Raw genomic sequence first — 14,190 nt, 5'->3', positions numbered from 1 at the left:
AATAGTTTCTCAGGTTGGCTAAGTTGCACCGGGCTATTCTTGGTATCATGTGTCATCTATTTTAAACTCTCCAGAACCTGCTGTTCCCCAGTTACCAGAAATACATTCTGGTTTTATTTGGTATGGGCTATTTGATACTAAAGAACAATACCAAGGATAAGAGAGTTTGAACACCCCCTGCTATACAGGAAACAAGCAGAAAATCCTTTCCAAACCCACATGAATTAGAACAAATTTTCAGGCAGAAGCTCTCCATACCACCTGAAAGCCTATACATCCACTTTATATGTATTCTTTGATGTAGCAGTTACATTTAGAAAGGCTGCATAGGTAAAGTTGCAGAAATTGTTCAGGGATAGCGCAAGAAGAATACTCTTCTGTCTTTCCTGTCTTGGTAAGAGGCTTTGCTGGTTCTCAGATACAGAACAAAGGCAAACATATCAAAGAAAAAGCATTATCATGAAAGAATCTAAGATAAACCCACATATTTTCAAAGCCAGGGCTAACAAGTCAAAATTACTGCGGGAGGGGAAAAAATATATTGAAAGTGTGTAATCAGCAAGACATGGCAATATACTGGCATTTTCCATCACTCAGGGATAAAGAATTGTGTCCATTAATATCCCTTGCAAAGAGCATCTTACTGTACTGAAAGAATGGAAATATTTTTACATTATCCATCATTGATTCAAAGATATAATATTTGAAACTGAAGAAGATGTACCCTTTCTTTAACTGCCTGGTTTTTTTCTTTCTGAGGGCACATGGCTTCCAGAGAACAGAGTATTTTTTCTGCATGTAATTAATTGAATCTACGTAGAATACCCCACTTCCTTTTCATTTAAACTTCTCTTGATTCCTGTTTTCCTATATGCACAGCAGGAGAGAGATTTATTTCTTTCTTTTAATCCTCTCCTTGCCCAGGTTCTCTTACCCTTTGATTTACCTGTCAAGGGAAAGAACAGGATGGCTTTCCTCTCTGAGCGATCCCAAGGAGATGGTGGATATGCAGAAAGAAATTTTACAGCAAATTATTTCCCTGGACATTTTAGATGCAATTTGTTTTATTTTGCAGCAATACGGCTGGCTCAGTACCTTGCTGTCTTCAGCACTCTGCCCTCCCAGCTGCACTAGAATGCTATATAAAATACATGTGGACAGACTGAAAAAACCACCCCAACCTATTTGTTCATTTTTCGAGTGAACCAATTTTTCTAAAATTCTGAATTAAAGCAAGATATTACATTTTTTACCAGTAAATTAACATCTTACATAAATATTATGTATACCTCTCCTTCCACAGTAATATAATATACCTGTAGAAACTAGAATACCTGTGAATCTGAAAGAGGAAAATTGTCTATTTTTAGTCACTTTAATACTGTTTGCCACAGGACAAGACAGCTGAAGATATGGATTATATGACAAGAGAAGTTCAGTTGAGGAATCAGAGAAAAACAGTTAAGCTTGCTCAACTGGGAAACAAAAAGAAGAAATTAGCAAACAAAGATGGAGCAAAAAATGGATGATCGGTTAGCCCTAGACAAATATGAGATAATGAAAACACTCCTCCTGAAGCCAGAGGAATAGCAAAAGGTGTAAAGAACAGAATATAGGGTGCAGAGAAAAAGAAGAAACAGGGAGAAAAAATCATTACAAAGAAAAGGATGATGGAGAAATCTTTCTCATGTGGGATCTACAAAACTGGCACTCAATAGGATGTAAGCAAGAAGGAGTATCACCTTTTAAGAGAAAGACCAGAAAATAGACTTTAGGTTGCAAAGGATATCTGTTGATCTTCCGTCACAATCAGCCTGCCAGATAGTAGGTAGAATTGTACAAGTCCACAATCCTCAGAAAAATACAAGAAACTGGAGATCAGGTGATTTCCACTGAAATTCTCTTATCCCTAGAGGAAGGTGAAATTCCAATAATGCTGAAGAGCTCTTCAGGTGGTCTAAAAAACCATGAAGAAGTTTGACCACTTGGAAGCAGTCACAGGAACGTGACTCTTCCAGAAGGACAAACTCCATTTGTGTAGTAGCAAAATGACCCTCCTGGCTTCCGAAAAGACAACTAAAGATTTTTAGTTAAATGATGGAGTCATTTGAGAAAAATTCATGTAATTGCTTAATCTGCTTTTAGTGCATAAGAACACTAGGAAAATGACTGTGGTAGATTAAAAAAAAATCATCATTGGGAAGATGGCTGAACAGCATGGTGGAAGTATTAATACTGGTGAAGGTGGTAGTCAGGTAAGCTGTAGGAAGAAACACCTGGTATTCCTGAAACTAAAGAAAGGTGAGCAACATAACATAGGCATGAGAACAGATATAACACAACAGAAGAGCAATGACAACGCAGAAACAGGAATCTCATTTTTTCCCCCCTTGCTGTTTTGGGCAGCTTCGTTGTGGGTTGAATGAGATGGGTTATGCAATTCCATCGATAGGCTGGAGGGAACAAGTCAGCCCTCCATAGAAAAACCATGCCTTATTGAGAATTTCTGCAGGATGCCCAAACTACTTCATGAATCACTCTAGCTTTTGGCTAGAGTAATTACTGAATTGTTAAAACATCGAGAAAATATATTAATCCTTCAATAAAATTGTCATGAGATGGTGAATGAATAGTAGTTTATCTAGATCCTCCAAAGAACTGGAAAGCTAATATTTATATATCCTTAAATTACAAACATGCAAGGAATAAGCACAAAAGGCAGTCCAGCTTAGACAACTCATTTTCATTAGGGTTAACCTTAACTTCAGCCAACAGTGAGAAATTTCAGATGTGACCTGAAGTATTTGGCAAGGAAATAAAGATGAGAGGGATCCTCTTAAAGAAAGTAAAAGAGGTATTGGTCTATTCTTATGCTAGATGCTCTTTGAATTACAGCGGCGTATTTCTAGTGTATATAGTTGAGAGTTTGAATATCAAATATGGTCAGCCAAAGTAAGACAACTGGGGAAAAAAAGGAGACAGAAACCCTTTATCTCGAAGGGAAGAGATGAGAACAAAGATGTACTGGAGGGCCTAGCTATTTCTTTTCTATCAGTTTGATCTAATAAATGATACTACTTCTCATATAAGCCTTGCCTCATTTTTGCACCCTTGGGTCAGCACACTTAAAACACTCCTGCTTTTAAAAGGGGATGCATATAGTGACTCACTGGTTGTTCTCAAACAAGCAGATATGGGATTCATCTCACCTCTCGCCACCCATCGCACCACATTAGGTCTGGTTATCTGAACTCCTGCTGCTGCCCGGGCAGGGAGGCAGCAAATTCCGGCAGGCAATTAATTTCCCCTCCCATCTGCCTCCAACGCCCGTGCTAGCAGGGCATGACTCCTTCTCTAGATGCCATCGGTCCCTCCTGCTTCAACAACCAGCTAAAGAACTAGCGTGCATTAGGCAAACAGCTTATGCACGGCTAAAATTCAATGAATCCCACACAAATACCATCTCCAGAGTTACACCAGTGTTGGTCATCTGAAAACAACCCAGTCTACCTGTTAAGTTTACAAGCAAAATGCGTAATTTCAGTGCAACGGTAAATTCAGATGTATAATGGCATCTTGCCTTTAGTTTTGTTCCCTTAACAAAAAATATCCACTTTTTATCTATGTCAATGCTCAAGTAATTAGGAAAAACTGTGGAAGTCAACGTACTACTGAGTGTCATGAAAGATGTACAGCAAATGTGATGAGAGTAGTTTCATGATAGAAAATCAAACATTAAATATATTTAAATATATTTAATTTTTAAAAGTTTGTAAAAGCATTTTCTTTTGAGATTGATTGTTCTTTTATCTATTTACATTAAGTCTGTATTTTACCGGAGCATCAAAAAGATGCACTTTTACAATTATTTCTTTATAGGCCTAAGCACATACGACAAAGGACTAATGAGGAGAAATAAATATAAAAAGAGGAAAAAATAAGTTTATTTTAAAAAGATGCAGAAAAACTTGACCACAAAAATAAGTACATTACAGTGTATTTACCTTCTTACAGATCTACCCACATCCACTAAAACACAATCTGAAAGACAAATCTTAACATTCATACTTTACTTGATACTTGTTCTGGTTTAACACGCAATTTTCAATTATCAACATGTGGTCTATACCTTAAATCACAGTGTCTGCATATAATGTATTGGAAACAGTTTCTCCTTGTGCCCGTGGGATGGAATTTCATTGCAGATCAATGGTCCCTTCTATGAAAGGTGGGGGGGACCCTTCTATATAGAAGATTTTGGGGTGTTCCCTCCTCCTCCACACTAGAGGCTCTGCTCTATGCAAGACATTACTCAGTATCACTCTCTCTTTGGTAACATTTCCCCAGTATTTCACAATGATCAAATGTTACTTTCAAGCACAACTGAAACATCTTAGATTTTTTAAAATAGTTATTTTTTATTAATTTCTAAATACACTCATTATCTCTGTTCGGGGTATTTTTTATTATTATTGTGATTGTTTTATTAAACTTTTCCATTTCACCCACTGATGCTTTTTAAAACTAAACGTAAATGATTCAGTGACACCATCCCTTACTCTACTACACAAGGCCAGTAAGTGAATCAGTCCTGCAAAGAGTTATATGCAATACTTGCATTACTTGATGAGAAAAGGCATAATTCCAGTTAAACCAGTTATGGATTAAATTTTTGTGGCAGCTTGTGCAGCATGTTTTGTAATAATCATCTTTCTCATAAGAAGTCCAACCACCAGTGATAGGAAGCAGCAATATGGAGTGTATTTCTGTACTTTCTCATTGTGTGTTCCCACATATTAATTAAAAATATCCATTCTTTATGCTAAGGTAAACTAACTTTTAGAAAAACTGTAAATTTGTCTTGTAAACAAGACTACAACAAGGTTTTATTATGTTATTCACAAGTAGACAATGTTCCAGAAAAGAAGAGAGAACTATTTTGAATAGACTCTCACAATCCTGTTGAAAACTTGATTTGTGGTTGTAGATGTTGCAGGAAACCAAAAAGAAATAAACCCAAATGAACAAAGTATTATTTAAATATATATATATATATAACATTTCCCTGGAATGATAATCAGTATTTTTAAAAAGTTGTTATAAACTTGAATGTTTGTAGGGGAGGGGAGGAAGTAACTTTGAAAAGTAAACTATTACCTTAATTCCACCCATTTATCCATAATCTGTGTGGCACCATTTTAGCTGATCTCCACTTTTAATGCAGAGCTTGAAAAATTCAAATTGTAATACAATGCACATTGTACATTACATATCAAAGGCTAAAAATTCTAGTAAAATAAAATAGATTTTGTATATGGCATTTATTTCACATTACCTTTCTGGTTTTCGTGAAAATACGTTCAATGAAATTATAAAGTGTCAGATGTTAGGGTAACTATGGCTCTACACAAACCAGATGATATCGACAGAAGTCGTGTTTTAAATACTGCCCTTTGAGGGTTTGGAAACAGTATCTTCATATTGCACAGTTTTAATATTAATACAGTTCTTTTAATATTAATACATAGTCAGAGTCATAAAAATCATAAGATTTTCAGTCTTCAGTGATGCTTGAAAAAAAAAAAAATTAACCCAGTGCATTAGGGAGGGGGGCAGTTTTAGATGTGGTTGACGTAAATGAGATCAATGCCTCCCCTCACACATTGGTATGTTGTGCCGCCTGTTGTCCCAGGTATATATTACTTGGGACTGCTAACAGATGCAAGAAGCCACTTCTTTTTTGTTGGTTTGTTGTTTTGTTGTTTGTTTTCCTCTCCTTGAAAAGCATAGCTATTGGTTATTTCCATTTAAGGGATACCTTCCCAAGATTCCACTTGCAGAACCTGCCTGACAGTGTTTCTGATGTGGTGTAGGTGAACTCACGCACACTAAACACCATCCCTCCCAGAGATGGACTGAAATGCCATTTTGGTCATAAGTAAGGGGAAGGAAAACAGAAAAAAAAAAAGAAAACAGAAAAAAAAAAAGAAAACAGAAAAAAAAAAAGAAAACAGAAAAAAAAAAAGAAAACAGAAAAAAAAAAAAGAAAACAGAAAAAAAAAAGAAAACAGAAAAAAAAAAAGAAAACATAAAAAAAAAAAGAAAACAGAAAAAAAAAAAGAAAACAGAAAAAAAAAGAAAACAGAAAAAAAAAAGAAAACAGAAAAAAAAAGAAAACAGAAAAAAAAGAAAACAGAAAAAAAAAAGAAAACAGAAAAAAAAAAAAGAAAACAGAGGAAGGGGGAGTGGGTGGGAGGGGAGAGAGAGCGAGCGAGCGAGCACGATGGTGCTTGTTAAGCCCTTCACAGATTTCTCTCTCGCACACACATACACACATGTTACTTCACACATACGGGTGTTACTTCACACTTTGGCATAGTCTGCTGGAGGAGTTATCAGGCCTGAGCTGTTTCTGAAGGCTGTATTATCTCTAAAGAATATAATTTCTTCACCTATGTGCTTTAAAAAAATGACATAAGCTTTACATTACTTTCACACATGTAAGTGAAGAGGACAAATTTAGCACCTCTGAAAATATCAAAAATTCGTTATGGAGTTTTGATTTAGCAACAGGATGATCCAGTTTTACTAGGGAAGACCAAAATAATAACGCTATGCAGGTAAAACACTGTCACTGGGACACAACTGCTAGAACTAAGTCTGAAATTTCCATGGTAACAGACTCCATGACTAATGTCAAATGCTATTTTCATCTGAGGAGAGAAAAAGGTGTGTCTTGTTGGGTTTTTAATTAAATATTTTTAAATGAGTCTCAAAGTAAAAATCACAGTAAATATCAGGAATTAGCAGGGACTACAGTAAGCTAATAATTTTTGTGTTTTGCTTTCCCAAAAACCACTAAAGTTTACAGTCACTTTCTGTAATATTCAAGTTGTTGAGAAAAATCTTGTATTTTTGTCTCAAAGGCTTTTGACACCTATAAAAACCCTTGTTCTCCTCCCAGTTTTAAGTGCAAAAGAGATGCCCATAAACTTGCATGAATCCAAAACTAAATTAAAACATAATCCTAAATTGAGGTAGCACATTTAACCAAGTTTCTTTCCAGTATCTTCAGAAAGAAACTGAAGAATTTTAAGAGTAATGTCTCTATCAGCAAGCATTAAAACTTTTAGTGACTGATGGGTTCTTTCCTCTCCATTTGAGCATTTTAGGAGCTTGGAAGTTGTTCTTTAACTCTTCCTTTTTTTCCCCAAAAAATACTGTTTAGTCCATGCACCTTTAGGTCCTGTGGCATCTATTGCAACATCAATAATGGAATCTGGAGTCATCCACCTCAGAAACGTCAAGAAAAGGAAGTTCAGAACAGCAAACAGAGCAAAAATATACCCAGTCACTGGGCCACAGTGAGACATTAGTCTGTTAAGTCGCTCATCCATTGGTAAAACTACTTCATCTGCAACCCTGTCATACACCTAAAAGGAGAAGAGACAGAAAGTAAGATCTTAAAACATGTTGCTTCCACCTCAAAAATCAGGCAGTACTTTGTTGTCAGTGCGCAACATAAATTATCTATTCCTAACTACTAGATGGGACAAATATTACCCCAAAAAAGTCTTGCAGATTTTAAATGTTGATTTATGAGTACTGTTCTAGAAATTTCATTAATTTATTTAAGGAGAAAAAGGAAAAGAAATGTTCTATTTTTTTGACAGACCTCAAGAGTATTTCATTAAATAGGAAGGCTGCATAATTTGTCTCTCATGTAATACTATATAGAGAGGGTTGGGGGGGTTTAATTAATTGAATTAATCTCATATTCACATCAGTCATAGGAAAGGAGTCTGAACATGCAATTACTAGATTTTCCACACAATGATGGATGAACTCATAGAGGAGTTGGCAATCTTCCAAATCCCTCTATTTGAAAAATCAAGCTAATCAAAATAGGATACTGATTTTTATTTAAAGAAACACTAGTAATTGCTAGTAGAAATTTTAAAATTCTATGAATGTGAAAAGGAAATACATGCTACTAGTGACTTAATATACATATTAACCACAACCACTAAAAAAAAAAATATATATATTCCTGTGTTTCATAGAACAGAAACATAAATACCCACTACACAGAACTCAAAAAAGGCTTAAAGGATACAGTTTTTCCCTTGAGAACATTACAGGCTTCACCCTATGGGTAACTTCACAATGAGCTAACAAACAACTATCTTTTGTACAATGTAAGTTCCATGCATATTTCTTCCAATTATACTAGTATTTTCCTTTACAGAGTTTTAGTTGTGGGTTTTTTTAAGAAAGGGCTATAAAGCATACTGAAAAGTAGTCTGACTTCTATAAAAACTTTGCAATTGAAATGTTGCTTGCAGTGACAAAATCATAAAATGAATTGTACTGACAGTACTTGAAAACTATAAAATAAACTGGTTGTACACGATACATCAAGGAGACTTATATGAGATAGATAGATAGATATGAGTACACTACAATGTAATTAAGAGGCATGTGATTCAGCTACTCTCTTGCCTAAAACATAGGGTCTGAAGTCAGAAATGACAGATCTCCACAGGCATTTATAACATTATTGCAATTAATGCTCTTTGTTAACGGCAGAGTTTTTATGCTGAAGCGCGGTTCTAATTCTGAAATATGATTTCAAAAGTGTGATAATTTATTTTCATTACATCCATAGCTTATATAAATTCAGCTATGTTCAGCCTACCAGTATTAAACTACCTCTCAGAATTTTAAACCACTTGTTAGCATGTGGCTGACAAAACTTTGTCATGAATTCTGTCCTTTCCTTTTCATACATCCTATACAGCATGTTTTCCAGTTATGCCAGAAAAGTTACTTAATGTAAAGACTGGAAAACATATGAGTAGAAATGTAACTAAAGATCTAGGCTGTTCTTCAGAATATGTATCAGCAGTTACAACATATAAAACAATGCAAATAGAAAAAATAAACACCTATCCAGGGATGTATTTAGTGGGGAAAAACAAAGTATTTTCTGAACCTTTTTGAACCATGTATGTTCTGACAGAAAGCACACTGAAAAATTACACTGAAAGATTACATAGAGAATACATGAAAACACACATAATAATGTTTCAAAGAAGCAGCTGTTTCAGAATCGTACTTTGAGATAATCTAAAAGAAGAGGTTACACATACTTTCTCAGTTCTCTCTGCTACATTCCTCCATGTATAAAATGTCTTTACTTTACTATGGACAGCTTCTGGAGATGGTAGTGTTCCTGATCTGAGCTGCGCAATAGCTTTTTCTAATCCATCACACAAAGATTTCACGGACGGTTCACATAAAATGATGAGATTATCTGGAAGCACCTCAGGAATCCCACCAACTCTTGTACTCACCACCTTTAAAAGAAACAAAAGAAATAGCACATATCCTGCATAACAATAAGATAGAGTGATGACACTGCTATTACACTGTTTAGATGCAGCACTTAAGAAGAACAGGAAAAAAAAATACGAGTGGTTGTCATGAAGGCAAAGATTGATATCATGCTTTGGGATTTTTACCTATATGCAACCTAACGGCCTAGGCCCTAGAAAATATCTAGCAAGCAGATTACCTTTAATGATGTTCAGAATGATTCTTTGGTAGCATGATAAAACAGAAGACTTAGACTAAGGAGTGGTTTATGACACATCTTCCCTACAGGTGTTTGTCACAGTACACAACTAAATCTGTGTAACTAGATTTTGGACTTTCTCTCCAGAGTCCCTCATGAAAACTGTTATCCCTACTTGGAGAGGACAGTTTTACCACATCTGACTCCAGTTTATGCCTTCCAGGCTACTGAACATTTACAAGAATTTCTTTAGAAATTCACTAATTTTAATCTGAATTATTATTTTTAAAGGGAAATCAGAAACTACTAAAGCCTACATTATACAATTATCTCTAAACAGTGGGTAACAGTAAGAAAACTGCAGAACTTCCTTACCTCTATAGAAGAAAACAGATGACAGGGGAATAATTACAACTAGGTAGTAACTACTGTCAAAGGATATTGGAGCAAAAAAAAAAATCCCTTGCATTTTCTACACTTCCTGTATATTAGATACTCTTATCAGTCTTTTAAAAAAAGTTTCTTTATATTTTAATGTAAGAATCTAAGTTATGTCTGTTGATTTAACTTTTTTTTTTTGAGTTGTTAATCTGTAAATTACCCAGAAAAGGCTTTTACTAGTTTCTCTCTCACCAACTCTCACGTTGAATCCCTACATGGTAAGGCAAATACATCCTCAGTTAACAGAAGAAAACAAATGTCAGTTCTTGGCGCAGGAAGAAAACTGTTCCAGTACAATGGTTTAGTCTAGTAATTCAATATGCCTGATTGACCAGTCACCCATGCTCATAATCCATTTTTCTGCAGCTCCTCTTAAAGTAGTGTCAAAGTAAACCTTCATCAACAGTAACTACCCCAAAACTCTGTAAAGGGGTACATAAAAAAATAGCATTTTGGAGAGGCAGCCTGGTTAGTTCAGAGAACTGAGAGTTAGCAGATCTACATGTTATTCCCAATTCTGCACAAGTCTCTTCTGGGAGCTTGAGCAGTTTTGGTTAACCCTTCTGCCCCAGCTTCCAGGTGATGTGTAAATGGGGATAGTATTTGCTCACCTTTGTAAAGACAGAGCCTCAGATGAAATGAAATGTTACAAGCACATATTATTTAATCATAACCTTTGTTTAAAATGGATACATGCATTCCAGGTAGTATTTTGTTTGTTTGGTTTTACCTGTAAACCACAGCTTGCTGCTTCCACAATTGCCATACAAAAAGCCTCAGTGAGGGAAGTGTTGAGAAAAATGTGCCCCTGGACTAGAACATTTCTAACATCCTGGTGTTCCAAGGCTCCTAGGAGACGTACCCTGCATAAAAGAAAAAAAAAACAAAAAACAAAAAAACACTAGATTTGGACTGTAATAATGCTGTATAGTGTTATACATATTCTGAAAAATGTACCAATGCTTCACACTTATATAGCAAGAGAACGAATTTTTTCCAGAAATGAAGACATAGAAGACTCTGCTTCTTATTTTCACACTAAAAAAACCTTCTGAAAGTAAAGTTGGGAGAAGAAGTTACTTTGTTTTAAAAGTAAATGCCTTCAAAACATTGCTTCTGAGTTTTCTAGTTCTGTAAGAGAACATGGCTTCATGCAGTTAATAATTAAAATTTGTCATCCTTCCTTTGTTTAGGTGTATTATCTGAATTTTCAAGGTAAGGTCTGATCAATCTCAAAATCTGAAGGGGGTGGGAAGGGGAAGTACTTAGAATACTTATTTTGAAGAGATACTAGGAAACAGAAAAGGGCAAAACAAGAATGATACTAACAAACAATTTTATCAGAGGAATCACTGGCTGAAGTACAGAACGGGCAACAGAAAACAGAGAAAAGGAAAAGGAAAATTAAGCACCTTGTCCTTGCCACATAAAACTGTCTTTGAACAGGAAAACTGCAAAGAAATACACAAATGCATATGCAAAGAAACATTTTGAGAACACTGTAGCACCAGGGAACATGTTTGGAGTACCACAAGTACACATACTAGATAAGCACCACACTGAAGCGTGGCATACTGAAATAATGAAATGAATCACTAGCAGTCATCCTCGCAAGCAGCAGTGACACAAACTAGCTGCCTAACACCTTAAGCCATATGGTAAAAGGTGATCCAAGCATCACAGTTTGACATAAATCATATTCCTCTCTGAAAGTCAGATTACTCTGCTGTGGATGCCCCATCCCTGGAAGCGTTCAAGGCCAGGCTGGATGAGGCTTTGGGCAGCCTGGTCTAGTGGAGGGTGTCCCTGCCCATGGCAGGGGGGTTGGAACTAGATGGTCTTTGAGGTCCCTTCCAACCCAAACCATTCTATGATTCTATGATACCCTGACTTGAGTGAAGGTTCATACAGGCTCTATTTCTATCAATTAACTTGCAGGTTCATAGTCCAACTCTGTTAAGTGTTCAGTTAGTGTCTGGTGTCTCTGCCTTGCCTTCAGTAATTGTCATCTTCTCCAGCCTCATGTTTTTGGGTGCTTTTTTTCCGGGGGTGGGGGGAGGAAGGCAGGCAGAAAGGATGTTGCTGTTGTCTTCCCCACCCCTAAAGTACATTGAAGGGTGATAGGCATGCATAGAACAAACCTGTCATGTAACTGGTATCTTTCCCGGACTTCTTCCAGTATGATTCGTTTTGGTCCTTCTCCACCAACTAAGAAATGTAACTCTGGATATTTCTGACAGAGCTCAGGAATGATACCACTAAGCAAATCTATACCTAAAAGTAGAAAAGTTAGAGCAAGCGATTATTGTATATGATTTTAGAACTCATCATGAATAGAGTTATAGTAGTAGGCTACATCAAGAGAAGAAAAAAAAAGTGTCTGAAGACAGTTACACCACTGAGCACAAAATTCTGAAAAAAGACAACTTGTGATCTATTAGGAGACAAATATGGGGAAAAAAATCACTTAAGTTGCCGATGCTTGATTAAATAAAAAAACAGTTAAAATACTTTTAAGAGAATATGTAAGTTATGGCCTAAATCTTAGCCCAAATACAAGCAAAATCTTCCATTTTTCAAATTTCAACTTTCAATATTACAAAAGCAATGCACTTCTGAACCCAACACATGCAAACCGAAATGTACATTCCCTCTTCTTGAACACACAGACACAAAAGCTCAGAACTGTCACCTTACAACTCCCATTTAAAATCCAGTCTATGCCACAGATACAGCGTAAGTGGTACCTAACCAAGACCTTTCTTACCATATCCTAGAGAGAAAAAACACCAAAAAACCCTCCAAAAAACCAAAATAAACTTACATTTTATCCCCCATTACCTTTTCTGTAAACAAGTCTGCTGACAACAACAATTGTTATTGTACTGTCATCCCTCCTTGACGGGTCTGGAGTAAAGTCGGTGGGATCGACAGCATTGGGGATGACGGACACTATCAAAGGGTCCAAAGCTGCTCGCAGCACCGTGTTTTCCTTACTTGTGTAGGAGACACAGATGATGTGGTTTGTGTCACACAGGGACACCGTCAGAAGTTTGTTGGTAAGCACGGAGCTGACATCTGCAAACCCAAAGAGGGAGTGATCCGTGAACACCGTCCGCAGCCCCATGGTCTTGGCGTGGAAGAGGGCGTCGTGGGCCATGGCAGAGAAGGAGCTGTGGGCATGGACGACGGTGACCCTCTCCCGCACGAATATGTACCTGAGCAAGGGCAGGCTGTGGAAGAGCGTCGTCGCCGTGGACTGGTTGTACATGACCTTCAGGGGCAAGTAGTAGACTTTCAGCCCGTTGGTGAGGTAGCGGATGCCCTTCCGGCGGCCGTAGGCGTGGGTGACCACCAGGACCTTGTGGCCCCGCTCGATGAGGCACTGCGACAGCTGGTACACGTGGCTCTCTACGCCCCCCATGTTGGGGTAGAAGAAGTCCGACACCATGCAGATGCTGTGCGCCGTCCCCGCCGGGCCCTCGGCCGCCATCCCGGGCCCGTTCCTGCCGGGGGAACCACAAGGCGCCATCACTTGCCGGCGGCCGCCCGCGAGGACCCCCGGCCCCCTCACTGCCGACGTCCCCGCCGCCGGGCCCTGCCATCCCTCCCGCGCAGGCCGCACCGCGGCCCCCGCCAGCGCCAGCAACGCGCACGGAGGGGCGGCCGCCGCGGGCCCTTTAAGAGGGCGATCACCCCGGCAACCGGCGGCCGCCTCGAGGGGGTGGGGAGGGAGGGGGGGGATGGGGGGGAGCGTGCGTCCGCGCGCGCGCGCGTGCACGTACCTGCCGGCCGCCAGCGCTCGCCGGGCGCTTCCCGGCCCCCTCCCATTTCCGGGCACGGCCGCCCCGTCACCACGGCAACCGCACGACTATTCCTCCCACACACACACTCCGCCCCGCAACCGAGCGCTCCCGCCTCCAGACTGTCGTAGTGTCGCAGCCAATCGGCGCCCGGCGCTGCGTCACGCGGGAAAAGAAACGGCCAATCGAAGCGGCCGGGGGAATGTCGACCGCGCGACAGAGGGAAGGGACGTGTGACGGAAGCGGGGCGGGCCCTACGCGTGCCGGGTTGCGGAGGGGCGGGAAGTGCGGGCCGTTGGCAGCGGCGGGCTTCGCTTCAGGCCTGCGGCCGGTGTTCCAGGCGAGCTCCCGGGCAGTGGGGTGTCCGCT

General features: G+C 38.8%; 1 protein-coding gene across 2 annotated transcripts; it reads right to left on the bottom strand.

Annotated features, from left to right (window-relative positions):
• Nucleotides 1-6,301: 6,301 nt before the first annotated feature.
• PIGA (phosphatidylinositol glycan anchor biosynthesis class A) lies at nucleotides 6,302-13,896 on the bottom strand. 2 transcript variants are annotated; one of them, XM_054840280.1, is made up of 6 exons: nucleotides 13,804-13,896; nucleotides 12,860-13,524; nucleotides 12,160-12,292; nucleotides 10,749-10,881; nucleotides 9,153-9,359; nucleotides 6,302-7,433 (listed from the first exon to the last, which is right to left on the bottom strand). In XM_054840280.1, the coding sequence occupies exons 2-6, from the start codon at nucleotides 13,509-13,511 to the stop codon at nucleotides 7,191-7,193; spliced, it is 1,368 nt and encodes a 455-aa protein (XP_054696255.1). In that variant the 5' UTR covers nucleotides 13,512-13,524; nucleotides 13,804-13,896; the 3' UTR covers nucleotides 6,302-7,190. The 2 variants fall into 2 exon arrangements, with proteins under 2 accessions (XP_054696255.1, XP_054696248.1); XM_054840273.1 differs by lacking the exon at nucleotides 13,804-13,896 and having other exon boundaries at nucleotides 12,860-13,774.
• Between the last annotated feature and the right edge of the window lie 294 nt (nucleotides 13,897-14,190).

Source organism: Grus americana, chromosome 1, assembly GCF_028858705.1.
Source record: "Grus americana isolate bGruAme1 chromosome 1, bGruAme1.mat, whole genome shotgun sequence".
In the NCBI taxonomy this organism is placed as follows: Eukaryota; Metazoa; Chordata; class Aves; order Gruiformes; family Gruidae; genus Grus; species Grus americana.
This window is presented reverse-complemented; position numbering and strand designations above follow the sequence as displayed.

What these genes read in the sequence shown, in the direction of transcription:
- PIGA (XM_054840273.1), bottom strand. Translation starts at nt 13,550, where the DNA reads ATGGCGCCTTGTGGTTCCCCCGGCAGGAACGGGCCCGGGATGGCGGCC. An exon ending in AGATACCAGTTACATGACAG is followed by an intron (nt 10,882 to 12,159) that starts GTTTGTTCTATG and finishes TCTTTTATGCAG; the next exon opens with GGTACGTCTCCTAGGAGCCT. An exon ending in TAGCAGAGAGAACTGAGAAA is followed by an intron (nt 7,434 to 9,152) that starts GTATGTGTAACC and finishes TTCTCCTTTTAG; the next exon opens with GTGTATGACAGGGTTGCAGA.